Source organism: Trichomycterus rosablanca, chromosome 2 (assembly GCF_030014385.1).
Source record: "Trichomycterus rosablanca isolate fTriRos1 chromosome 2, fTriRos1.hap1, whole genome shotgun sequence".
NCBI lineage: Eukaryota > Metazoa > Chordata > Actinopteri > Siluriformes > Trichomycteridae > Trichomycterus > Trichomycterus rosablanca.
Window position 1 is genome coordinate 28,852,442 of NC_085989.1, and position 27,734 is coordinate 28,880,175.

General features: G+C 37.0%; 2 protein-coding genes across 2 annotated transcripts; one reads left to right on the forward strand and one right to left on the reverse strand.

Moving 5' to 3' along the window:
- Positions 1 to 278: 278 nt before the first annotated feature.
- On the reverse strand, positions 279 to 10,662 carry ago2 (argonaute RISC catalytic component 2). Its single transcript, XM_062990676.1, has 18 exons — positions 10,532 to 10,662; positions 10,333 to 10,453; positions 9,945 to 10,126; positions 8,407 to 8,543; positions 8,184 to 8,318; positions 8,000 to 8,087; positions 7,422 to 7,569; positions 6,176 to 6,295; positions 5,973 to 6,095; positions 5,722 to 5,855; positions 4,990 to 5,174; positions 4,732 to 4,891; positions 4,521 to 4,611; positions 3,512 to 3,706; positions 3,280 to 3,414; positions 3,095 to 3,196; positions 2,750 to 2,949; positions 279 to 1,662 (listed from the first exon to the last, which is right to left on the reverse strand). Exons 1-18 carry the CDS (start codon positions 10,645 to 10,647, stop codon positions 1,554 to 1,556), a joined length of 2,481 nt encoding a protein of 826 aa, XP_062846746.1. The 5' UTR covers positions 10,648 to 10,662; the 3' UTR covers positions 279 to 1,553.
- A 12,043-nt stretch (positions 10,663 to 22,705) lies between these two features.
- On the forward strand, positions 22,706 to 24,453 carry dlx5a (distal-less homeobox 5a). The gene is made up of 3 exons (XM_062990677.1): positions 22,706 to 23,066; positions 23,601 to 23,785; positions 23,988 to 24,453. Exons 1-3 carry the CDS (start codon positions 22,706 to 22,708, stop codon positions 24,297 to 24,299), a joined length of 858 nt encoding a protein of 285 aa, XP_062846747.1. The 3' UTR covers positions 24,300 to 24,453.
- The last annotated feature ends 3,281 nt before the right edge of the window (positions 24,454 to 27,734 follow it).

Consider the following 27,734-nt stretch of genomic DNA (forward strand, 5'->3'; position numbering starts at 1 on the left):
AAGGCGCTTAATTTGTATTAAGTGACTATACAAATATGCAGATTATATACCATTTCAGTTTTATGAAGAATTAGTTGTCATCAAAATATTATTTTCACTATTAAATGGTATAGCAAACCGCTTGCCTGTTGGCTAAACCCTGTAACTCTACCAGCGTTTTAAGCGCAAATGAGGTCCAAGGAGTTGCACAATAGGCCACTTTAATTATAATAATAAGAAATGTCAAAACCTTCTTGCTTTCCAACTAATATTTGGAAAAAAAAAAAATTAAGGTGCATAAAACATTCAGACATGATTTAACTATCCAGATACTTACAACCTTACTTTGTAGAAAACCCCCAGACTTCACTACCATTAAGGCCATTGTTTCATGAGCCATCAGTGTTTTCAGATTAAGTGTTAATAAGAACATTATGCAGTTCAGTATGCAAGTCATTAGTCTTTAGACTTAGAGCTTTACAAGATCACAAAGCTCCACATTTGATCCCTGACTTATTGTGCAGCAAAGTGATAGGATATCTGTGGGAAATTCTACAAATCTATTCTTTTAACTTGTATTTTTAATAAATGACAAAAACATGTCCTTTAAGTCCTATTACTAGATCAATTCGTCCTCCAACACAACTATGTATAAGACAAGACACTTTAAAAGTTTTTAAGCCAAAATAATAATTCAGCAGGTAAAATTAAATGTTTACTCCTTAATTTTGGAACTCTTTCTGAAGACAAAATGTATGTCCTGAATGACCTATCACATCTCCTTTATAGCCTAAACAACTGATTGTCAAAACACGTCTTTAAAAGGTAGGAAAATTCAATTAAAATAACATTAAAAAAAAAAAAAAATCACACTAAACCAATGTCTACTGTCCCTTTAACTGTTCAATGTGTCTATATTACACAGCTTTGTTGTTTATCAAAAAATGCAAAACCTCAGTCAGTTGTTGTTAGAGGAGAATTACGGTAGATGACATTTAAGGACTAACAAAAAGACAACACTGGGACAAATGTTGTAACACATAATTAAAACATAGAACACCGTAAGTACTTGTGTCTTGAAGTCATGTCCCAGCAGTCAGTGCTGACAGAATAAAATTGTGCAGAGTATATTTTCATAAGTCCCATTACATGATCCATGTGATCCTTTCTATCAATGCTATTCTTTGCAACTGCAATGCAATTCTTATCTTTGCACTAATCTTGGCATATTTATGATTAAAAATAATAATAATACCCATAAGCAAAGTCAGAACTGTCAGTGTAAAAGCATTCTAAATTAATTCAGTTGCTTGTCTATGTAAACATGTCAATTTTAACTTAAAATAAAAACGTCTAACAGAGTTTCACAACCAGCACTCACATACAAATTAAAACAAAACATGAAAACTCACAGCACTAATAAATACAGGAAACAAAATTGAATGTTTAAAATGTTGGCAATTCTCAATGTGCATGTCTGAATATATAAAAGGTTGTAACCCACAAGATAAAGGGGCGCACCTGGCATACAGACACATGGTGTTTGAGGATATAGGATGCAACTCTGGAGAGGTTTAGGCGAAGTACATGGTGCGTAGCGTGTCCTGGTGAATCTGCACAGCTTTGGCCAGGGCCTGTTGGTCTCGACCATTACTTTGGCCTGATGTATGGCTGCCTTCAGCACTGTCAAAACAAAAAAAAGTGCGTAAAAATCACTTAAGACAAACCTGGTGCTTAAATCTACAAAACATTTTCCCACACTGTCCATTAAGCTACAAAGTATCTTACCTTTTTAAATGAATGTACCAATAAAGAATGATGAATCTATGAATCTCCAAGAGAAGGTCAATTATCAATTTCCTAAATGGGTGGCTTGCCCATCAGAAGTAAAGCTATTGGTTTTCTTCTTAAAGGTAGCAATGTTACTACTAACATTATAATACATTATAGTACAAAAAAGGAGAAACAATTGTCCAAATATTGCTACAGTAAATGTAAAAGCTGGTTTGTTGACATCACTTGTTAGACAGAAAAAAATGTTTAATTAATTTACTAAAAATGTTTTGCCAAAAAATGTTTTTACATGCATACACATTCTAACATTATATAACTGCTTTTAGATGACTGCAGAAATGAAATAAATACTAAGACAATTTTTTTTTGTGCTTGGTGTCAGTACAACCATGGTCAGCACGAGTTCAGAAACGTCCACAGGCGATGATAACTTTGCCTTTGTAAACACAAGGCGATTTGGATGAGACGAAGTCACTGCAGGTGTGTAAGCATGATAAGAAAGCTAGCATAGCACTGAAAGATATACAGCACCACCCAGTGGTGAAAAGAACGCCTAACTAACGACTACTTCAGTAGATCGATCAAGCTGCTTTGCACATTCTAAATTCTTAAAATATATAAATCATCATTAACCAGTAGGTTGAAAGTACAATAATCTCAATGCTTTGAGGCTTCCTATACGCTTCCTTATGTGTAGTTGAACTCATTTAGCATATCAAAGGACAAAAGAAATTCAGAAACAATGCACTAGTAAGTAATATAAAATAAATAGGATAAAATAATAAATTCTATATGACAATTGACCACTAAAATCTGACAGTTATTAAATTGTGTGAGTGGCAGACATAATTAAAATCTTAAATACAAAATTACCAACAAACAACCTGCTGTTCCAGGGTTGTTTGAAAAATCAGTCGTAGGGCCTAATTGTGTTTGCAGATGTATCAGGCTACTTTTTTATTTATCTTTGTATTACCTGTCATGCTCCTTGTCTACCAAGTGGTAACGGGCGCGGAATGCCACTAGATGAGCATAATAAGCTGGTGCAGGAATGGACACAGAGCGGGTGCAGCGCACATAGGTGTGACACAGCTGGTATGTGAGCACCTGCAGCTCATCAGACGTAAAGTGGTTGTCATCCCACAACACATGATAGTGAGATGGCCTGCTTGTCCCCTATGAAGGACAACAGTAATCATATGAATAAAGGAGATCAGAGGTCAACAAGAACATGCATGTTATGTACCACTTTGATAAAGTTTAGCGTTATACAAGATGAATTAAAATTCAGCACAAATTTGCAGGTGAGTTCTAAAAGTACCTGAATACCAGCATGGCTGCAAAGGTAAAAGTCAAACTCTGATGGATGAGTAATCTTTGTGTCAACTGTAGTGCCAGCAGGGATGTTTCCACTTTTTCCAACCTAGAACAAAGATAATTAATGACATTTTAAAAATGTAATACAAAATAGCATATAATGTAAAATCACCATTTAAAGAAACTCACCCTCTCATTCCTGTCTACACAGAAAAGCCTGGTGTGGTGTCTCTTCTGGACCACTACAAAAGTGATGCCTGGCTGGTAGTCCTTCTCCAGCTTTATACACGCCTCACGGATTGCTAGTAACTCATGTTGCAAAACCTAACAAATAAAAAAAAGAATTAAACTGTAAAATGGAACCCAAGTTTCCCATGAAAAAATTAAATGAACAAAACCAAAACATGGGTCGAGGGTGTACCTGGTTGAATTGACCTTCTGAGATGCCATCTCTATAGTAGATGATCCGCGTGGGTTTAAAACGTGTAGACTTGTAGAACTGAATTAGCAGTTCTCTCACCATCGCAGCCAAGTCCTGAATGATATCCTGGCGGTGCTGTTGTACACGCACTGTTGCACAGTATCGACTGGGGTGGGCATCCATGCTCCCAACCACCTAAACAGAACAAAAAGTGATTACTTCTGTAATCTGGCTTAATGTGAATCACAAGTCAAATAATAGTTAATATTTGTTGTTTATTTTGTATTAAATATAACAGGAGAATTGTCACCATTAATTTGGCATCTTTTCTATTTGTAAATAAAATGAAAAACTTTATAAAAAGCAAAAAAAAAAAAACACCAAAGAAATCTGAGCTGTTTTAAATGTACCTTGGTTTTAACACATGCTACTACACCATTTGTACAGTTTTTCCAGTGTTATTTAATGGACAGTCTCCATGCTCCTTTAAAGACTTGGACAAAGCATGTTGACTGTGTTAAAATCACAGAAAATACAACAGCCGTTATAAAGCTGATATGCAAGAAAAGGCCATATTATTTTGATTTAATAGAGCAAAACTGTTGGAAATGTGCATCATGTATAAAACTACCAAAACAGTCAAGCTATCATTATTGAATAAGTGGATATTTGATAGCACAAAAAATCAGTGTGAGACCATGCCTCTTTAAGCTTATCTTAAATTCCAGTAATGTGTTATCCCATAAAGCTCAAATTTAGAGCTAAAAAAAGTCTCCAAAAAGTCTTCTCCTAATCACCATTCAGATAAATCATGTCAGAGACTGACTGTTACTTTGGGAATTGTCAGTACTTCTATAATACTAATTGATTCTCATTATAACAGGAGTTTCACAGATATCAAACTAAACTTAATAAATGCAAACTTTAGTCATAGAAATGCATTTTAGGATTGCAGTATGATCTTTGCCAATTTACCCATACCTTGAAACCAACACGTCTATTTACTTACTGCAGCAATAGAGGGCTTTTTCCCATCTCCTGCAGGAGGATGAGTCACATCTGCACCCAGAAAGATTACAGGCTGCTGGAACACCAAGGGCCTGGAAAAATGTTTTGTTGTTTCAATCAAAGCTTCAGACTTTTCATATTTAGCATACTTAACAAAAACTAAGGTATGCTACTTTGATTTTCCATTTCATTATGATTTAAACTGTGCTCACCTTCCCTGTGGGAGCAGAATGTTATTGACCCCACCAAGCTTAACATTAATTTTTAGGCAGAGGTTAGAGAGGGTTTGAGGAGTGGTCTTTTGCACGTTTTTGACTTGGACACACTGCGTGGCCATTCCTAAAACTGTGTCTCCAACACGCTTAACCTCCGCTGTAAGACAATAAAGAGATTTCGTTAATCAAAACATTTTCCAATTATTGGAACTAAAACACAGCAGTGTAATAAGAAAAGAGTGGAGATTGACCTACCATAGACAGGAGTCTTGCCTGGCAATATGACTACAACAAGCTGCAGGCCTTGGTAGGTGTACTTCAGGTGCTTGAACATGGGTTCCACACTGTCAGCTCCCTGAGCATACTTACAAAAGCAGGGCTGACCCTGAATGGGCATACCCGCGTCACGAGAGATTTTGCGCAGTTGGTCTGTAAATGCTCTAAAAATAGGGGGATAAATTATGTTAATTAGCTATGGATCAGGACTTCTTACTTCATTTTTAAAAGAACCACCTGGTTCAGAAGACTAGCAAATCTTTTATTTCTTTTAATTCAACCATTTTTACACAGGCTTTAGAGGTAATAAAACAACAATTAGTACCAAGATTTACATTTGAACTGAAGTGGTAGATCCTGAAAGTTTTGACAGCATTAACAATGTAACCACTATTTAGCTAATTGTAATCGTCAGTAAAAGTGCCATTTCTTCATGAGATCATTTACTAGCAATATTAATTACTAGACTATTACATTGAGAACCATTTTTTATGGTGGAAAAGCATACAGTTCCAGATTAGGTACCAGATTCAAAACTGGCCCATGCAACTCATCAGTAAAAAAAGGTTAACAGCACAGTTGCTACATCAGAACATTAGTGGCCAAAATACCATTGATCCAGTAGGGATCAGTAAAATTACTTGCATATCCACAAGAATCACATGGCAATAAGGTAAAGTACATATACCAAGCAGACAAAAAGTTACTTACTTTAGTAAAAGCTCAGTGCATTGCCTTTGTGGAGCAAAGCAGGCGATGGCCCACACTTTGATCTCTATTCCTGTATGGAACTGCTTGTTTCTCATGTCCCATACACCCTGGATTGGAGTCGCTATTGCCTTGTTCTAATAAATGATGTACACACTTATTAAGTGAAATACTTGTACAACTTTCTACATTATATCCAAAATCAATTATATCCTAAAACATTAAAATTTAAAAAGTGCAAAACCAATCCATACCCTTCCTCCATAAAGAATTGACGGTGCTTGAAGGACTCGGCCATTCACTTCAGTCATCTCATCTCTTACCATCACCCCAAACTCGCGTACATAAGGATCACTATTAAAGTTGGCACTTCTCATCTGTAACAAGCAAAACTTTATTTAGGAAAAAAATAAGCAAAATGAGGCTGTTTCTGGCAACAAAAAAAAGAAGCACTGACCAGTTTGCTGATTTCATCTTGACGATCAGGTGCAGATCGGGCTGTGGCACGAATCATAGTGGACGTCTGATTGTCTGTCAGTTTCTTAATGCATCGCTGCCCAGCCACTATGTTACAAACCTGGAACAATGCAGGAAAATGACAAGATAACTCCATAAATAATGTATGTATGCATGGTGTATTAACCCCAAGGTTATAGTTGGAGAAATTAAAGTTTTCTTTTAGTTGTTTGCCTTGTTAATGATGTTTTAGGTTGTGTTAACATTTATAAATGGGTTTCTATGTGTGCCCTCAGTGTTGGGTTTGTAACATTGTTTCCAGACTACTGGAAACAATTCTTATTTTGCACAGTGATCTAGATTAGGGTTTTTCAGTCTGTTGTTGCCAGGAATTTGAAAGTGGTTATACATGTTTGGGCTAAAGTATGTCCTATGGTGTTAGGCAAGGCCAACTTTATCCTTTCTTGGCAGTATCTCCTACATTCGGTCAGTATGTGTTGATTGTCAAAAGGGTATGGCAGGTCCTAAAGATAGGTGTACTTTTTTCCCTAATCAAGTATACATGTGTTAGGTTTGTGTGGCCTATACACCATCTGGTGCATATTACTTGGCTCCACCTACTTATTGGTGCAATAGTTGGTCTGTCATCTAAGGATGGGGAGAGTTCATGTAATTTATTGTTTTCCTGGATGTTTCACTTCATTTGCCATTTGGTTTTGATGTACTGGGTTACAGCACCCCTAGCATCATTGGGTAAGGTTTTGCAGCATTTTGTATGATTTGGCATCTGTACATATGACTGACTTTGGTTGCCTGGTTTGTGTAATGATATCTGTTGCCAGTAACAGGGCATAGGCCTCTGTGGTAAACACCGAGCAGTGGCTTGGCAGAACTGTTCTGTAAATTTTCTGTCCCACTACAGCTGCTCTGGCTGCCGCTTGGGAGCTATCTGTATCGATCGGCATGGTATTCAAATGGGTGGGGAGAAGCCTTTTTACTGTGTGTTAGGTCCAGAAATTATCTTTGGTTTTCTGAGGTCCCATGGGGAAATTAATTTTGTTTTTAAATAAGTTCTGTTTTCACCCAGTTTTCACCCGACCTAGTCATATCCAATTACCAAATCATGGCAGAGGTAGCATACCCTTCCCCTTAAACACTGTCCCATGTCCCCACAGGGGCACTTATTTTATTTACAAATAAAAGTAGTAAATTTACTCATTGCTTAAATCAAAGTGTTTTTGACTAACCTCAAGAGGAAGGTAAGTATGCTTTTGTTCTTGTCCAACTTGTAAACATGGTAGGTGAGGATACCGAAGTATCAGTTTGTATTTGTCTTTAAAGTACTGTGCCACAGTGCATTCGATTGTCTGTCCATTCTCTTGCTGCAGAGGAAACCTAAAAAACAAGAATTAAAAGTTATTTAAAACATAAGCTTCGAAACATTACCATAAATATTTATTTATTAGTATTTTAACATCATGTTTTACACTTTGGTTACATAAGTTACAAGTAACATATGACTCATGAGTTCAAGTTCAGTTAATGTCAAACACTGTCATGGGCAATTTTGCATCTCCAATTCACCTAACTTGCATGTCTTTGAACTGTGGGAGGAAACCGAAGCTGCTGGAGGAAAATGCAAACTCCACTCAGAAAGGACCAGGACCACACCACCTGGGAATTAAACCCAGGGCTTTCTCACTGTGAGGCAACAGTGCTACCCACAGAGCCACCCAATTACCACATATAAAATGAGTTTAACAACAATTCCCACACACCACCAAATCCCTGCAATAAATTGATGTGGTAAAGGTGAACATCTTACGTCTGGTGACTGGCCGGTCTCCTGGTCACATTACAAACTCTGTATTTCCTCTTCATTTGTCCACAGTGTGTGATCTCCACCTTTAGACCTGTAAAAATGCACAAATCAGAAAACAGAGAAACTGCTAATTAAAGCTACACCCTTTTAGATACATGAACTTAACTTAAATGCAAAATATAATTACCCTTGATCTCCTTTGTAAATTTGACTCTCTGAGAATCTGTCAAGGGCTTCTGTTGTTCTTCAATGCTTTTAAAATCCAAAACCTCACACATAAACTCAATTACTGGCTGGGCTTTGTAAAATGCAGTAGCAGACACTAACAATAAAAAGAAAAAGTTATTTTTATTTAAAAGACAAACACATTTATAATTTAAAATGTCATTTAAATATTGACTACCACATACCATCAATGTTTAGCATCATTTTCCAAAGAGATGGTCGAACAGACTGGTGGAATCCAAACCAGACTTCCCTACCACCACCAAGTGGATTGGAGCAGCCTTCTGAAGGTGTAAAGAATGAGCGTCCAACGGGTGTGTACCTTAAAGACAATCATTGCAAAATATTACTGGTAGAAAATCGCATGTTTGGGGATTATAATTAATGACTTGTGTTAAAACATGGCAAGACTGAAGTTTTAACAAGCAGTAAAATATAAGCTTTAAATTCAATTAAATGCGTAACAATGATTAAATAGCCAAGACTCTGTAGTAAATTGATGGACTATATAAAAATAAACTCTGTACTTTATGTTTTGATTCCTCTGTGACAGCTACAGTTCACAAAAATGTAACCAGCGTAACATTTTGAAAAGGTTGGGACATTTTGTAAAGTGCAATAAAGACAGGAATGTGATTAATAAATAAGTGTTAATTCTTCTGATCCTGATCCTAGGGATTACTTCAGAAAACCCTTGTCACTTAGCATGCCCATCTCTACATCAAGAAATGTAACCTAAAACTCAAATAGAAAGAAACATTGTAATTCTTTGCAGAAACATGGTCCAGAGCTCATCTAGGATGGCTTAAAAGACAGCAGAAATGTGCTGTGGGGAAAAACATCCAGGCTGTTATCAGCAAAAGACAACATCTGTCATGGTATGGGGTGCATCAGTGCCCAAAGAATGGGTGACTGGCGTACGTCTGAAGGTACCATTGATGCTAAAGCATATATTAAGATTATAAAGAGAGATATGCTGCCATTAAAGCATCATCTTTTCCCTGCAAGTCAATGGTCATTTCAGCAAGACAATGCCAAGCCTTATTCTGAGTCAGACAACAACTACCACAAGCTGTTGAGCAGGTAAAGTCTCATATCAAGCAAAAATAAACAAAATAAATTCCACTTAAAACCTGCAGTTAGTCTCTTCAGTTCCCAAACGATTAAAGAGTGTAATTAATAGGTCATGTAACAGTGGTTATATGTCCCATCTTTTAGTGAATACGTTGCAGGCATCAAATTCTACATTTGTTTATGTTTACAAAATACAATTAAGCTAGTCAGTGAAAACATTGAAAATCTTTTCTTTGTATTTTTGTCAGTTAAATAAAGATTTGAGTGAATTAACAAATTACAGATTCTTTCTTTTTATTGTGTTTTACAAAATGTACCAACCTTTCTGAAAATGGGGTTTGCATATATTATTATAATATTTATCTTCCTACATTTCATACTTTTTTCTTTTGCTGAAAATTTTGCAGTAGCAAAAAAAAGCTGGCTAATAATGAGCACTTTATCTTCACTGAATGATGCTAGCAGTCTAAGCTAAACTTTTAATGTTTTCAGTAAACAATTCTGTTGCCTCTTAACTATAAACAACCCCCAATCCACCAAATCTATTTTTTTTTTTTTTAGTTTAGGCTTTTTCTTGTATCTAAATCTGCAGTGAAAAACAACACACTAAGTCACTAGAGCTACATGATAAAAAAAGATGCCAACTGACCTCATAGAGGGCAAATGTCTCATGATCACATCTAGAGCTTGAATGGTCTCAAAAGGAATGCTTGGCAGCCGTCCAGTCAGTGCTTCATGAAGAGCTTGCAGACTTACACAGGAAACCCACTTTATGGCCACTTTAAAGCTCCTATCCTTGCCTTCTCCAGGAATAGTCACCTCTAACTCCACCTAGATCAGGAGGGGACAGATCCAGGTTTCACCACATTCTTTGCTGGATATGTACAATGATTCCAACTATTACACAGTATAAATGTTTTTATATTAAGAGGAAATATCTTTGTACATTCGTAGATTAAACTAATTGTAGTTGTTATTTTTGCAAAAGAAATTATGATACCATTTTAGATGGGAAGGCCAGCGTAACATATCCTCACCTTGTCTCTACCTATGGGTAAAGGCATTGCTGTGTATAAATTCTTTCGTCCATCATACACAGGCTTTCGGTCACCAAAAATCTGTGTTTTAAAGTGCTGGACCATGTGCTCGACAATTTCTCTGGAAAAAAACAACATGAAAGAGTGAAAAAACTGCTTCTGTCCAAAACTGACGTTTTATTAAAGATGAGCAATTTACCGGTTGACCCTGCGTGGGCATTTCTCAGGCTTGATGTCGATGTCATAATGATACACCTCCAGTTTGGGGATCTCCATCTCAAAGAAGTTGGCCTGCAGTTTGATTGTCCTGCCCATGGTGCCAAAGTCTGGACGCTGAGGTGGTGTGAACACATATTCTTGTGGTGGAGGGGTCACAGGATCTGTTGGAATTAAAAAACAAGAATTGTGTCATTTAAATGCATGTATATATACACTATGTAATTTTTAATGCCTCAGCATACCTGCACATCAGTGCAAAAAGCAAGGTCCATAAAAGCACAGCCGGCTAGGGTTTTATGTGGAAGAACTTGACTGGCCCACACAAAGCCCTGACCTTAACCTCATTTAACACTGTTGGGACGAACTAGTATGTAGATTGCAAGCCTCAGCAAGCCGTGTGTCCAACAGCACTGTTGAAGCTCACAAATGTGTGTGTGTTTACGTATGTATATTATGTATATTATGTAAATATTAGAGATGGGACGATCGATCGGCTACGAATCGGTATCGGCCGATTTTTAATCAAAATATGCTATCGGCGATCGGCGATATTTTCTAAAAGTAGCCGATCCGATCGTGTGATATATAAAGATCATGTTAAGTTAACAGCTCAGTGGATTGATCCAGACTTTGAGCTACGAAGCACCAACCATCACATCACCATTCATCAACCATCGTACAGAAACCACAGTGAAAGCTCTTCATGACCTAAAATAACATCCTTAACGTTGTGCATCATACATACGATGTAATTTTGCTGATTGTAATATTTACTTTAAAAAGATAATTCAACCCGGTCACATCTGAGTCGATTCTATCAGCACGTTATATAAACTCGTGGTTCAGTTTGGTAACTCGTAAGTGGTTCTTACTTGTGATGTAGATGAGAACAGAAGACGTTACAGAGCCAATCAGAGGCAAAAGTTTATTCATTAGCAAATTCGTTATTTTAGGATCATCTGCTGAACTTTTAGGATCAGAAAACTTTTAGCTGCTTAGACGGAACGAGTCTGACTCGGTTACAGATCTGTGGTAATAGCAGTTTAATTAAGCTTTTTAATGAAGCTTTTTAATGTAAAAGAGTCACACAAACTGTTCTGAAGTATCTGGTGTTTATTTAAAACCACGACATTTAATTAATAACAGTAAACACGGAGAGATAACCGAGAAGAAGAACTTACGCTTCACATAAAAACTTACGCTTCACACGATTCAACTCATGAATCAATGAATCACTTATAGCGATACTGTGAACAAAGCGTCTCTTCTAAAGGCACACACGCGCGCGCTGCTCCGGTTTATCTTCACTGTGAGGCTCTTTTTAAGTTTATTTATTTTATTTACTGCTTTTATTTCCCCCCCCCCCCCCGATCGGAATCGGCCGATGTCCCTGAAAGGAGATCGGAGATCGGAATCGGTGCCAAAAACCCCGATCGGTACATCTCTAGTAAATATATATATGTAAATATATATATATATATATATATATATATATATATATATATATTACATATATAATATGTAAATATATATATATATTAGGGCTGTCAAACGATTAAAATTTTTAATCGCGATTAATCTCAGAATTTCATATAGTTAATCGCGATTAATCGCATTAAAAAAAATCTGTGTAAATGTTATAGAAAACAAGGATTTTTATGTGAAATGTTACAATTAAAATGGTGAACACATTTTATGCTAAATGTACTGATGTTAAAAACTGCTGGGACAAGAGAAAACTGTAAGGGAGTTTTATTCACTCACATACTAGGCAGTAAATGTCAGATTGTAGTTTAGAATTTCTCCATCAGCAAACATTGTAGATCAGCGGTGCTTTAGGTGGGATAAGGCGTAGTTATTGTAACAGACTTTTCTGTGGTTGTATTGTGACAATGGTTTGATGGCCGTTTCTACACGAAGTGAGTGTGTTTTGACCCTTTGGGGCTTCCATAGTGCATGGACTAACGTGCTTGACTCAGCTTTCCGGTATTTGGTAGAGTAACAGAATAAGTTAATAAAAGTGTTCTGCTCCCGACAACTTGTGAATATAGCGTGTATTTATTTCTTTATAAGTGCATCACTACAACGCTCGGTTACATTATGTTAACAAACCGCAAATGAAAAACGGTGGCAAGTGTCCGACATTAATGTTTTAATGTCGGACTTGCCACCGTTTTTCATTTGCGGTTTGTTAACATAATGTAACCGAGCGTTGTAGTTCTACCAGTCAAGTCTCAACATTAACTAGAATTTGCGTTAACGGCACTATTATTTTTAATCGCGTTAAATTGAAATCGCGTTAATGCGTTATTATCGCGTTAACTTCGACAGCCCTAATATATATATATATATACACACACATAAAAGGTTGCTGCCTAGTTTTGCACCCAGCATTACACAAAATGCAAAAAAAGTGTTTAGTTGTTACTAGGGAATCCCAAAGGTAACAGCTACACTTGCAAAACTGTCTCAACCCAGCTTATCAAACCCAAAAATGTGACTAGTTTACAAGATAGCCTGCCACTACAGACTGGGTGCAATTCCTGATCATTGCAACAGACTTTTTCAATGCTTTATCAACAAGACCACAGAAACAACTTAACAGCCTGACAATCTACTGCACCTAGAGAACACCACTGTCCAGTTCCCAATACTCAGTACATTTTTCAGACAACTTTGTCACAACAATCCTAAAGTATATAAACCAAAATTAAATGTTTTTAAATATTTAACTTTAACATAAGGCAATTAAAGGATCTTTTACCTGAATCGAACAATTTAGGGCCTACTTTACACTAACAGCTTAAAGTCTCCTCCACATTAACCTTCTTGCGAATCACAGTAAAACTAATGTTTTCAGTATTACATTTTTCATGGAGCAGACGCTTATATGCAATGTGACTTACAATGACTGAATGCCTGAAATGCCCTCTGTGCCAAAACATTCTTAAGGTGCCGAGAGAAAAAATTACAAAGAGGTAAATGCTTTACCATTTCAAATTACCATTTTTTGGAATTTGTTACGATCCTAAAATGCAGGAATTGATGTATATTAGGTAGTTTGATACCAAAACTAACAACATTCAGGAACAGAATAAATAGCTAAAATGAGATATTGGCAGCAAGTTGATTACCTCTATTATATGCACTTAAATGCAAAACTAATGCGACATAATTGACATGTTCCAAAACAAACCACTTCATAAATTCTAGTGCTAAATGACAACAGATATTCTAATCCTACCACTATAAACTTTATGTAGAGAAAAAAAACTTTGAGAACCAGTAATGCAATATCGCTCTATTTTATTTTTCACCAATTCTACACACTTTTTGGAGTAACTGGTGTAAGGCCTTCCCTGCATTTTAAGCTCTGATCAATTTTAATGAATTACATAAGTAATCATTTACATTTACGGCATTTAGCAGACACTTTTATCCAAAGCGACTTACAGCACTGTGACAGTATACAGTGCGAGCAATTGAGGGTTAAGGGCCTTGCTCAAGGGCCCAACAGTGGCAACCTGGCAGTGGTGGGGTTTGAACCAGCGACCTTCTGCTTACTAGTCCAGTACCTTAACCACTAGGCTACAACACACCCATAAGTCAAAATTCTATATGCAATAAACAACACACCCAAACAAAGCAAACAAATAATACATGGTATTCCACCAATTGTTTCCAATAGTGTTCATTTGTTTCAATGATCAAAATTTCTAAGAACCTACAATCCTATAACACAGGTCAACTATACAAAGTACTAGAGCAGTCAAGGCATGGTTTGAAACAGCATAAGCCTAATTACATTCATTTCCATCAATTCGTTTACTCAATGCTTTATCTTTCAAACAAGACAAAAAACAAACTTTTGTCTGAATATAACAAACGGTATTTATTACAATTAATAAGAATTCAGTTAAAATAAAATACCTAACACCTAATAATACCTCACGTTTCTCAGAAAGTGCATCTTAAAGTTATATCACACGATGTCTTTATCAGTCATATCGCTCAGCACTTGATGGAAATAGTTTGGTGCTGGAAGCACAGCTAACTACTGTTGTTGGCACATTCAAAATAAGATATCCTAGGAGTAGCAGACTATAGTTAGCTAATTTAATGGCTGTAACAGTTACAACAGCGTGCAAAGTTAAATATAAAAACAACTTAAATCGCATGTAACTTGTTAAGTTAGCTAGCTACTTAGCAGCGACCACTTTGTAGGCTCGCCTACAGGCTTAGCACGTTAGCTAGCTGGCTGGCTAACAATAACATAGCAAGCGCTACACACATGTGGATTAAACAAATATTAAAAAGAAAAAAATACAAATAAAAGCATTGAAATGCACTAAAATTCTTAACTTAAATGCTAGAAATATGCACTTAATATACGTTTGTACGTTACAGGTTTCTCAGTAGTTAGCAAACAGGCTAACATCATTTAGCATTACAATTAGTGAATAGCTGTTAGCATTCTAGCTGTTACTCACCAGCAGCTCCACTTGGGTACATTGTAGTACTATTTAAGCAGAACTCTCCAATTACAAAAAAATCGCGTTTGCTTTTTAAATGTGGCGAAATGCATCCGCAAACAGCAAAGTCAGGTTCCTGTTAACAGACTCGCTGTTCTCAAACCGACCTCTGTTTTACTAGGTAATAAACTAAGAGCCCGAGAAAGAATTCCCCGCTCCCATCCCCCGTCAACACCGAGCGAGAGCTGCGTGTGCTCGTTAGTTCTGCAGCTCTCCTTTCCCACCCGTATTCGTACAAACCCTGCCCACTCGGCTCTACTATGGCCGAAACCCTGCGACGAATTGGCGCCCTGTCCTGCTTTTTTCCTGCTTCGCGCCCAGTGGTTCCTGGAGGAACCGGATTCGCCGCAACCCTGACCAGGATAAAAGATAAAATAAAAAAATAAATAAGTAAATATATAAAGACAATATTTTTTATATCTAGTTAAGGTAAAATCATTTAATTGGGACAGTGGTAGCCTAGTGGGTAGAGCATTGTATCAATCTGAAGATTATGGGTTCAAATCCAGCCTTTGCTATGCAGCCACTGTTGGGCCCATGAGCAACACCCTTAACCCTGTCTGCTCCAGGAGCGTTATACAATGGCTGACCCTGTGCTTTGACCCCAGCTTTCAAACAAGCTAGGATATGCGAATAAAGAGTTTTGTGGCGTCTTAAAACACATTGCTAAAAAATGTACATTCAATTTAAAGCGTTTAACAGACTCTTTTAACCAAAGTTCTTAAAGGATATTCTTAAAGGCTGCTATCACTGCTAACAAATGAGATAAATTAAATAGCTTTGTGGCTAACATTGCTGCCACGCAGTTTGTGTTTGTTTAGGCTGTTCTTGTATTGTGTGTATTTGTGTGTGTGTATGTGTGTGTTTCAACTGTACTTAAAATACATATGTGCAAGTCAATAATAGTAATCATTATCAATAAGTAGTATTGATTTAACAATTATTTGCATAAAGCAGGATAAAAATTATTTGAATGAAATCCAATTCACTTTTCTGCTGACCCATAATTTATAAAACAGCAGGAACGACAATTACACAAAGCACAAGTAGCAATAAGCTACAAAAACTCATTTGCCTGCTAAACCTTCTTGCAGGAGCTTAGCATTTTTTTGGTCTTTCAGAGCTTGTCTGTTATTGTCATAGTTAACCTATTTATTTTTAATTACTGATTTATTAAAAGTTGAAAAGTTTTGACAAATTCATTTTAAGAAATTGCACTCAAACCAAAATCTATCTATCTGATATGCAGTGGTACATAGAGTCTGCCGCAAGGTCACAACACCTTGAGGAGACTACTTTACCAAGGACAGCCTTGTACTGGAATGGAAGGCTAATACAGCCAAGAAAGACACTGAAATTGGGGTGGTACAACTGGGGCATCATACACCTGCTCTGGAGATGGTAACAAATCAGTATGTACCACTGTGCCTTGGATCCCAGGTATATATACAAATGACCATCCTGCCTCATACTGATAATCTGAAACAGATACCCCTAGTCAGGTGAACTAGCCGGTGAGACACAATCTGGTGACAATCTCCTAATCTGGGATTTCAACATGGTGCGTTGGACCCATCTTAAATTGGGTCTCAAGTCATCAACTGGGGCAGGGTGTATACTGCTCCTTCACCCTTGGGAGCCTTCATCACCTGTGAGAGCACTGGGCTTCATATATTTTGAATGTTATGGCGCCCCTGTGCACTGTTGTCACATAGCTACACCAACTGACTCTTTTTTAGTGATGCATCCTTGACATGTTAATCATGTCTTAAGTTTTGATGTTCCGCTGCGATTCTCAGGTGCTCTTTAGCCCCCCTAAAGGCCACCTGGAGTCTTTCCTGATACTCAAGTACCCACCCATAAATGTTACCTGGCTCTAGCTTTGTGACCTTCACCAGGAGGAAATTGACTGGCAGTTGGGGTTTTTGACCAAACATACATAAAGGCGACTCCCCAGTGGTCTGATGTGGTGTAGAATTATACTAGTATAGGTCCTGGGGCAAACAAGAGGCCCAGTCCCTCTTATCTCTTAGAAGATAAGGTAGGTAAAAGATCTAAACACACAAGTCATAACCAAGACATTTTCATGTCCATTTTGAGATGGTTCCAGCCAGCACAGTAAAATCAATGTCAGGAACCTTATTCGGTTTTAAAGCAAATAAATGGCCCATAAAACTGTGAGCGATGGGCTTTGTTTCTTTGGTGTCCTGGCACCACTCACAACTCTGCAGTTTCTTCTTACCCCATTAGGGTGGAAAACTTGACAATAAAGCACTCCATCTTTTTCAACCACTGATGCAGCAGCACCACATCTGGCGTAAATAACCCCAAAAGGAAATCAAAAACAACTAACTTGTGTTTTATAATTTTTAAAGAGATGCTATCTATTCAATTTACCTTGGTCTGTAAAGGCCTTTGTGTTGCTTTTAAATAGAAAGAACATCCCTGCCCTGGACAAACTACACTTTCTCAAAAATATGTTTGTGGTTCAACTCAGACGTATCTTGAGGACACCTTCTATTGTAAGGATGATGAAGTTTACGATAATGCTTGGAACAAGCTGGGGCCAGTGAAATGGCCAATGATTTATTATTCAAAGAGCCTTTGGAAAGAAGCTGTTGGTCCAAGGATGCTGAAGAATTAAGAAACTTAATTTCTTGAATGCTTGTCTACAGGCAATGACTCAAAAGTTAAAATTTAAATTACCAGATTTTTTATGAAATTGTCAGCTCACAACAGCCCTCACAGAAGCAGAGGAATTTTTTAGGATTTCATTCAATTCATGACACTCGAAGCAGAAATTGCCTGCAATTCAATCACTTCCCCACACTACATTAATCTAAACCCTGCAATAAAAAAGGAACACTAAGATTAAAAGAAGCAAGGCCACTGTCTTGAACACCCAAACACTTGTGAACAGTAATAAACACACACCTATAAAGATAAGCCCCTGCTATGTTGTGCCAAGACAACAATCATAATCTGCATAAGTGCCCAGACTTTATGAAAAGGTCTCTAGGGTACCAAAAGGTACATGTAAATGACAATAGACTGTTCTATGGCTGTCTAAGGCTTGGTCATAGTGCATGGGAATGTCCCCATCGTCATACCTATGAATTGCGTAAAGGAAGACACCCTACTTGTCTTAATTACAAAATTTATTAGAAAACCATAAACAAAAAGGAGCCCTGCAAAAGGAGGATACACAGCTTAACCATAAAAAGTCAACGGCTATTCTGTCACTTAATGTCCACAGTGAAGGTCAACCAGTTAGCATCTCAAGGGTAGTACTGGTGTGAATATACAGTATATTGAACCCATCTAAAGAACACTTGCACTATTGGAAACACAGAGTGACACCACCTTCATTGATCAAGATGTAAACGATGAACTGTAGTTGGCTACACATCTAGTACATTTAAATTTTACTAAAATGATGGGAGAAAATAGAATTATCAGAGGTGAAAGAGTTTTAGGCTTTAGTGTGAGAGGCTATGATTCCACAAGGTATAATGCCATTCCTCCTATCAACACATAGGACTGTATACCTGCAAACCTGGATCACATATCATTTATTGACACAGCAAACTATTGGAATCATCTTGCAAAAATTGCAGATAAATTACCTCCCTTTTTTACTATGAAGTAGGTCTCCAAATGGGATACAACTTGTCATATCTAGTAAACAAAAAGAGCCATATGCAGTCCTTACAGATTTGGGGTGGAGAATTGTAGGCTGCTCAACATAGCTAGCTAGTACATGAGCAGCAACCGGCCACTACCATCAAGTAACTGTTAAGGAGCTTCCTGCAATAATACCAATAATTACATTTATATTTTCACCATTTAGCGGATGCTCTTATCCAGAGCAGCTTACATTCCCCACTCTAGCAACTTACATTCCCTACTCTAGTTTAAGTAGTCAACAGTCCAAGGATACAAATCTGCTGAATTTTTTTTTAATGAAATGCCCCTGCCCATTAACAAATGACCACATTTTGAAGGGGACAAAACCAAAGACATTACAGGACCAAAAGACAAGTGTGATGTTGGCCAGTACACGGTACTGAGACGTGTAGAACAGAGGTCAGCTCTGGTTTGCTAACATGTTTTACTGCTGTGCCACCTGAGCACCTAAAATTTAGTGTTTTTGATCATCTCCACGGAAGAGCTGACAATGTTCAGCAGAGAGTGGTCATTCTATGACAAGCCTTTTGAAGCACTTCATGCCGATGGGTTTGAGTGGGATGGGCTGCTAGTCACTGAGGCAGGACACGATGGTGGTCACCTAAATCCATGTTGGAATGATGATGCTGCTTAGAGAAATGTTGAAGATGTCTGTGAAGGCATCTGCCAGCTGGTTTGTACATCCTTTGTGCAAAATGACAGTAATATTGTCTGGTCCAGCATTCTGCCATTGATTTACTCTGTGTAGAGTTTTCTTACATCAACCGAGGTTAGACAAAGCACCCGGTTGTTGGGAGTAGGAATGGTCTTCCTTGCCACAACATAATTCTGTGCCATGTGTTACAGCTTCTCTGGAAGTGGCTGATGATGCTCTGGCCTTGTGTGCCTTGCCTTTCTAATCTCCCGGGGCAGTCTGGCCACCTTGTTGCCTGCTTTGAAGGTGGAGTCTCAGGGCCTTTAGCAGTGTGTGCATATCTGCAGTCATCCACAGCTTCTGGTTGGGTTGTGTAGTTATTGTCTTGGTAACAGTAATGGCATTAATGCTTTTGCCGATGTAGCAAGTCAGTGATGTTGTGTACTTCTCCAAGTTGGTGGAGTCGGCATTTGTTGCAGGATCTCTAACGTAGTGAGTTTTCACAGAACAGTCCTGAAGAACAGAGATGGCCTGGTTTTAACCTGTCTTAGAACCGGTTTCAAGCGCCAGTCTTAAGATTTGCATGATTAAAATCTCCAGCGACAATAAAAGTACATCTGGATGAGTGTTCAGCAGTTAGCTAACAGCTAACTCCAACTGCTTGTTTAACTATTTTTCACTTATTAAAACTTTTAGTTTAAATTAATTTTGTGTATGTATGATTTGTGTAAGTCTAACTAACTTAAATTATCCTCCAGACCACCCAAGGAGGATGGGTCCCTGCTGAGCCTGGTTCCTCTTAAGGTTTCTTCCTGTAATTTAAGGGAGTTTTTTCTTGTCACTGTCACCCTTGGCTTGCTCAACAGGGGTTTTTGGTCTGTTGGCCCTGGATTCTGTAAAGTTGCTGTGAGCCAGTGTCTACTGTAAAAAGCACTATACAAATAAACTGACTTGACCTGACATGACTATTTAGCATAGTCCCCTTGTGCGTGCGACTGTGTGGCTGAAGCTCTGCAATGGATTGGCATTGGATACAGGGATACAGAGCATTCTTGCCCTGTAACCAGTGTTTCCAGGTGGAACCCTGACTAGGATATAGCGGTTAATGAAAATGAAATGGAGAAAACACCCAACAATATTAGGTTTTGCCTAAAGAATCAATATTAAAGACATCCAAGCAGTAAAACAATTCCATTTATGCATTTGGTAGACATGTTTATTTCAAGAGACAGACAAGTGAGATAAGACACAATACAAGCAACTAAGGAGTAAGGCCTTTTCTTGTGATTTTTAAGGTTTATATAATTTATTCTACTTTTATTCTGTCTGGGTCTAGAAAAAAGTTTAGAGTAGTTTGTTTATCCAATTGCTGATCACTTCTAAGAGGATTATAAAGGGTTTTCCTATTTCGTAGCCATAAAATAAAATGTATTAGTGAATGGAGTGCTGGGTTAACAAAATTTCCCTCATTAAAAGTGCAGTATATATTTTATTTACAGTTAATCAATTACGGTACTCAGTTTTATTCAACCAATTCATCCCAGGTCATCACTCAATTTGGAATGCTTTTGTGAGGTGGGGTGACACAAAAGTACCAGGAATCCAGCCAAGGTTCCCAAGACCTTGGTGTGGCTGAGAACCCACACAACCGGCTGTGACACATTGTTGCCAGGACCACACGCGCACTCTTTTAACCACCACAAGGTGGCATTACTTTACCATAAGTAAATGGTTGATCCTTCAGCATCTCTTCGGTCAGCAGTTTCAGCAGTCATACTCGGTTAGTCGTACTTGCATAAGATTTTGTTTAATTCATCAAATATTTGTGATACTAAAGCGAAAATAACATAAGGTTTCTATAAGATGCATTGACCTTGGACAGTAAAACGCAGTATTTTACATGTCTTATTTGTGGTTTAATGTGAATAAAAGCTAAAAAAAAAAAAAAACTTATTTTATGAATTACCAGATTAAATGTGTTTATAGAAATGAAACGGTGCATGGATATGTTCTTTAAGGAGACATAGAAGAACCGTCTATAAAATGACCATCTATTATTTTGAAACAACTACTCAAAGACCAAAGAGAAACAAGGGGTGATGACTCTTAAGAACTTCCAGGTACCTGACTAAAATCTCAGTGAGCATTTATTAGAGCACTTGAAGAGAGACCCAAGAATTTAGTAACATCAAAAGGTTTTCTCTTTGGAATATTGTATATCATGCTGGTATAACACGGCTTAGTGCATGCGCTGCCCAAAGTGGAACATATGTAATGCTAAGAAGTTCTAAAATCAGTGCAATTTGCAAAAACAGCTTTTTAACAAATTATGCTAAAGATATGTAATGAAAACATTTTATTACATTCTAGAAATTAAAAATAGAATACGCTACGAATATCCAATTAATTTACAGTAGTTAAAATACACTGATGTTTATACCAGTGTCAGGCAGACATTTATTCAAATCAATTAAAAGAGGGTAGGGTACAGGAAACTAAAGTCATGGGTGCCTGCTTAATGGTTCAACAATGGTAGCTTGGCGGTAAACCATCTCACAGTCCAATGAATTAACCATTGCTGTCACCACTGCCAACTTAAAACGACGTGTTTTAATGATAAAAGCTTAAATATTTACTGTACAAAAATAAGGCTGCTAAAATGTTATTAACAGCAATGCTATTGAAGAACCATGTTTGGATCCCCAAACATCCCTTGGCTTTATTTGGTGTATTTGGTAATGCTGCGACGATAATCAATTAACCAAAAGGAACCTCTTTTATAAACATATAATTTATCGGTTTATTATTGTACCCTTAAAATATTGTAAATATTGTTTTGAAATTAAAGATGGTTCCTGTATGTCGTTGCAGTAAGCAACATTTTCTGTCACCTTTGTGTTTAAAAGTGTTGGGTTTACCTACTGGGTAACGCGTTAATTACGCATTTTGGGTTACTCGAGGTAAATTGAGACCTTAATAAATAATACCTAAATTTAACATAATGATCTCTCTCTAATGCTGTTAATACGATGGTTGGTCAGTATTTGTATGCGTGTGAATTTGCTTCACTGTGAGTTCTAGTGTAGCTGTTGTGTGTGCGTTTGGCCAATGGAACTGGATCCTCCCTGCAGTGCGTAAGAGCACGAATGAGGATTTAACCAAGTCTTTGCTCCGGGGCTTCCAGCAGTCTTCAGGAGACAGCGTCGACGCCTATTCATACAGACTCTCACAAACGCTCACCCACAATGCCAGAGTGAACCTCGGCTATAGACACAGTCCGGACTCTTTTGCTTTTCAAACTATGACCGGAGTATTCGACCGAAGGATTTCCAATTTCAAGCCGGCAGATTTTCAAAACGCTTTTCAGATCTCCGCCATGCATCATCCGTCTCAGGAATCTCCTACTCTCCCCGAATCTACAGCCACGGATTCAGGCTACTACAGCCCTGCTGGAGGAGTCCACCACGGCTACTGCTCACCCAACTCCAGCTCTTATGGAAAGCCTCTGAATAGTTATCCATATCAGTACCATGGAACAAATGGACCCGCTGTTGGAAATTATACTGCAAAAACGTACCCTGACTATGGCTCATATCCCAATTCTGCATACCACCAATATGCTGGATCATACAACAGAGTGCAATCACAGCCGAGTCCTCAAGGTGAGATTTATTATTGTTATTATTCTATTCTATTCTATTCTATTCTATTCTATTCTATTCTATTATTATTATTATGTAGAATAAGATACAGTTTATCTTTTAATATCATTATTAAAAGATACACTGTATTTGCTCAAAGCAGTTGTAGACATTTCCAGAAAATACAAGTATTAACATGCTTTTAGATTTCATTTGTTATTATTATTATTATTATTAATAATAATAATAATAATAATAATAATAATAATAATGACTCTTAACGGTTTTATTGACATGAACATATCTATAAAAAATAGGTTATAAGTTGTAAGCTACAGCAGCCACAATCATACACTTAATCTTAAGCTCACCATCATGCAAACGTGTACACAAAAACAAGCTACATTGCTTAACATTTTTGGTTCATAAACCCACCAAAAAAATGTATTATTTCAAAAGGTTTTCAATTACTAGAACAATTAACCTACCAGAGTAAAACTATCTTCCCACCACTATTAAATGTATGTTTACTTATTTCATTCATATGTGTGACAGAAAAAGAGACGATCGAACCTGAAATCAGAATGGTGAATGGAAAACCGAAGAAAGTGCGGAAACCTCGCACAATTTATTCGAGTTTTCAGCTGGCGGCACTGCAGAGACGCTTTCAGAACACGCAGTATCTGGCACTGCCAGAGAGAGCCGAGCTGGCAGCATCTCTTGGGCTCACACAGACACAGGTACAATTTTATTTTTACTTCACCTGAAACTGGGCATGTCAAGTATTTATTCTTCATTTATTTGTAAACGATATTTTGTGTTTTTGTAACGGCTTTGTAAATGCTGTGAATTTATTATCAACAACAAGAATGATAAAATATGAAATCATAATAGCAGAATCGTTATTATTGTCGCTAAATGAAGCAATCTTTCTCTCCATAGGTGAAAATCTGGTTTCAGAACAAAAGGTCTAAGCTGAAGAAGATCATTAAGAATGGAGACCTGGCGCCCCCGGAGCACAGCCCCAGTTCCAGCGACCCAATGGCATGTAACTCCCCTCAGTCTCCGGCTGTGTGGGACTCACAGGCTTCTTCCAGACCTCACCACCAAGCCCAAAATATCAACACTGCCACATCCTCGTACATGGAAAACAGTAGCTCTTGGTTTTCCCAGAATGGGCCAGTGAATTCCCATCTTCAGCCCCCAAGTTCGTTACAGCACTCGCTGGCTCTCGGAGCAGGAACGTTGTACTGAAAATTGTGTTAATACTGTCGTATCGGACTAATGTTTTAATTTGCTGAAGAATATGCAATGTACTGATTTGACAGGAAAAACGTGTATAATGTGTAAATGTGTGCATGTAATTTATTTGCATTTGGACGACTTATTAAATGTTTTTTTCAAGGACGAGAGACTCCACACAGGTGCCTTGACTGAAACCTCAAAGCTTATTTACAGCTGGATATTCTATCATTTAGAACATCGTACAAACATACAGCAATTTTGTTATATTTTATTTTACTTTACTCCTATTCGTACTGAGTCAGTATTTTCAAATATTGTTTAAAAAAATTACTGCCAGGGTTAAACTTCATTTTATCGCTAGACAAATAATGAAAAAGCGTCGCCCTGCGTGAGGTTACGTTTCTGAACCTGATATTTGCTATAAGTTTTCAGTGAACTAAACTGAATATAAATCACCGATATTAAATTCATTACGTACGTAATACTGCTTTATGCCAGATCTATATCGAGACGTTCTGGGATTTGGGGTGTTTGTTATTTCTTCTAGATGGATCAAATCCTGCATTGAAACTACTATTACTACTACAACTACTATTATTATTACTATTATTATTATTATTATTATTATTATTATTATTATTATTATTATTATTATTATTATTAGTAGTAGTAGTAGTAATAGTAGTAGTAGTAGTAATAGAAATAGTAGTAGAAATACTATGCTTTATATGTTGCGTAACAATGTTTCCAAAATACTTGCAAATAAAAAGGACAGTCTAAATATGAAACAATGGACCATTATTATTATGATTATTATTTTTATGATTTTATTTTAATAGTACTAATAGCAGTAATTGTAATACTATACTACATTGGTACTTTAGATGTTGCAAAATAATGTTTAAAATACTTGCAAATAAATAAAGGACCCCCCCCAAATAAAATAATGGACGATAATAATATTAATAATAATGATTATTATTATTGTTATTATTATTATTATTATCAGTATTGTTACTATTATTATCTTCGTGATATTTTATTTTATTTTATCCATCAAAAATGAAAGTACAATCTTCGCCTATGACTCGTTAGAATTTCATTGGTTTTTCCTGTGTCTGTGTGGGTTTCCTCTGGGTACACTGGGTTTTTTCCACCTCCGAAAAACAAGCAGAAGGACTGCTTATTTTAAATTACTCTAGGTGTAAACAAATGAGTAAACGTATGTCAAGGGTGTATTCCCACCTTGTTGTGACCAAAGTTTCCATGCCACGACCACAATGACCAAGATATGTAAGATATATAAGTAACGTAAAAAAAAAGTAAAAAAAAAAAAAAAAAGTAGAATACCAACAACAACAATACACTTAGAGTGTGTTAAGGGTTTACGTAAAATGTTTTAAAAAACAAAAACTCATTCAATGAAAATGTTCTTAAGGCCAGGTTAATAGTGGACCATCAGATTATTATTATTATTATTATTATTATTATTATGTTTCGAGTAAAAAAACGATCTCGAACTGCTATTATTTAGACTGTGTTCACATACATCAGTTTATTAAATGCGTATCACTGGCATATTTGAATAGCTTTAAAGCTGTAATAAGTATATATTTAGTTTAAAAGTTAACGACTGTTTCAACATAAGATAACAATGTAGAAATAACTGCTGGGTTTTCATTTAACATAAATTTTTGACTTTATGAAAGTTATGGTTTGTTATGAATTATAGCCCCAAATTTAGGCACAAGTTGGACAACCGACGCTGAAAGAATATAATTCTCCAAAATCCTAAAGAACCCAAATAAACTACTTCATCTTAAATTTTTCAGTTTTTAAGTGTAAAAACAAATCTAGCAGATTTAAATCTAGAATTTATCAACCAATTCGACCCGTAATTGTATCATAATTAACTGCAAAACATTAATCATACAGCTTCTTACACCATATATTATAAATGTCAGCTTGTTCATTCATAATGCACCTTAAGGGCATTCTGCTCACTTGCTTACCTGAGAGTTTAGTCAGACATCGTGGTGGTTGCTAGAATGGTTTGAGGCCTGTAGACAGACTGTCAGCATTTTTTATGTTTGGAGTATTAACTCGACAATAGCCTCTAGGTCGCAAGTATAAAAAGTAATTAATAGGCTTTCAATGTAGCTTGATCGCCCCCCCCCCCCCGCCCCCCCCCCCACACACACACACACACAGCGCGTTCATGCATGCACCCCACAAGCGCGCGCACCAGAGCACCCACACACAAGCTGCGAACCGAGAAAAAAAGACGCGTGTTTTATACTGTATAATGTAACATGTACATCCATTATTTATAATAACTTGCAAAATCGTTATGTGTTTGATTTTCAGAAGCTCTAAAATGCAGTTTATTATTTAATGCGTCAAACGCGCGCACGCACGCACACTTACTTTCTGCGCCATTATATCGAGAGCCTTGTTAAATTCCAACTGACCATTTTCCACTCAGCGAATCTCTTTGCAAATGGTGTATGAATAATGACAGTTAGCTTCAACTGTACAACGCTCAACAATAATTATGCTTCCACCAGGATTAGGGGTCCATTATCATAATCTGGACATTTACAATTATCTATAATTTGCAAAGATGCGCTTGGTTCTTGATTGCAGAAGGCTTTTTCTGGCTCACCATTGCTAAACACTGACAGTAATAACGGTTAATTTTGCGGGCAATATATAAGAGGTGTTGGGCTGTGCAAACACTTTCACACCTGGATTTGCTTAGTAAACCACAAGCAGTACACGAGCAGGACTGTCCGGATTCCCTGCGGAATCCGTACCGAAACCACGGCCTCTGTCCAGTGGCTAACCACGCAACTCAGTGTAAGTATCGTCTTTCTATTGTGTCTTTTCTTATGGAGCATTTCAATACCGCGCATCTGTGATCACGATGTTTAGGGAAATATGGTTTATTGTCTGTAATATGCAATCGTAAACAGAGCATGACTATCAACAAGCAATTACAATTCGTAAATATCGTAAGACTTCAAACTGTTTGATCTACAGCTTGGATATGTCGGCCGGAAGCCTTAAACTTTTCAAAGACTGTTGGAAAAGCATCCCAGTTGATGAATTTATAAAGCTTTGTCAGAGAATGCCTTTAAGGTAGAACAATTCCAATCAAGATAATGTCAAAGGCTGGTACTTCGAAGAATATAAAATGTTTGATTTGTACAATTTGTCCGCATCATAATTTCACTACTGTTATGATTTTAACGTATTCACTATTACTTGAATAATAAATAAATGAATAAATAAGGGTCCAAAATTCTGACCTTTAGTGTATTTGTGTCTCTGTCTAAATCCTGATATATTTCAAGTTTATCCATTTAAATACCTAAATTCAAATCCAGTTTATTTTCTCCTCATTATATATTTTGAACTGGCGTAAATCTCTGGACCTACATA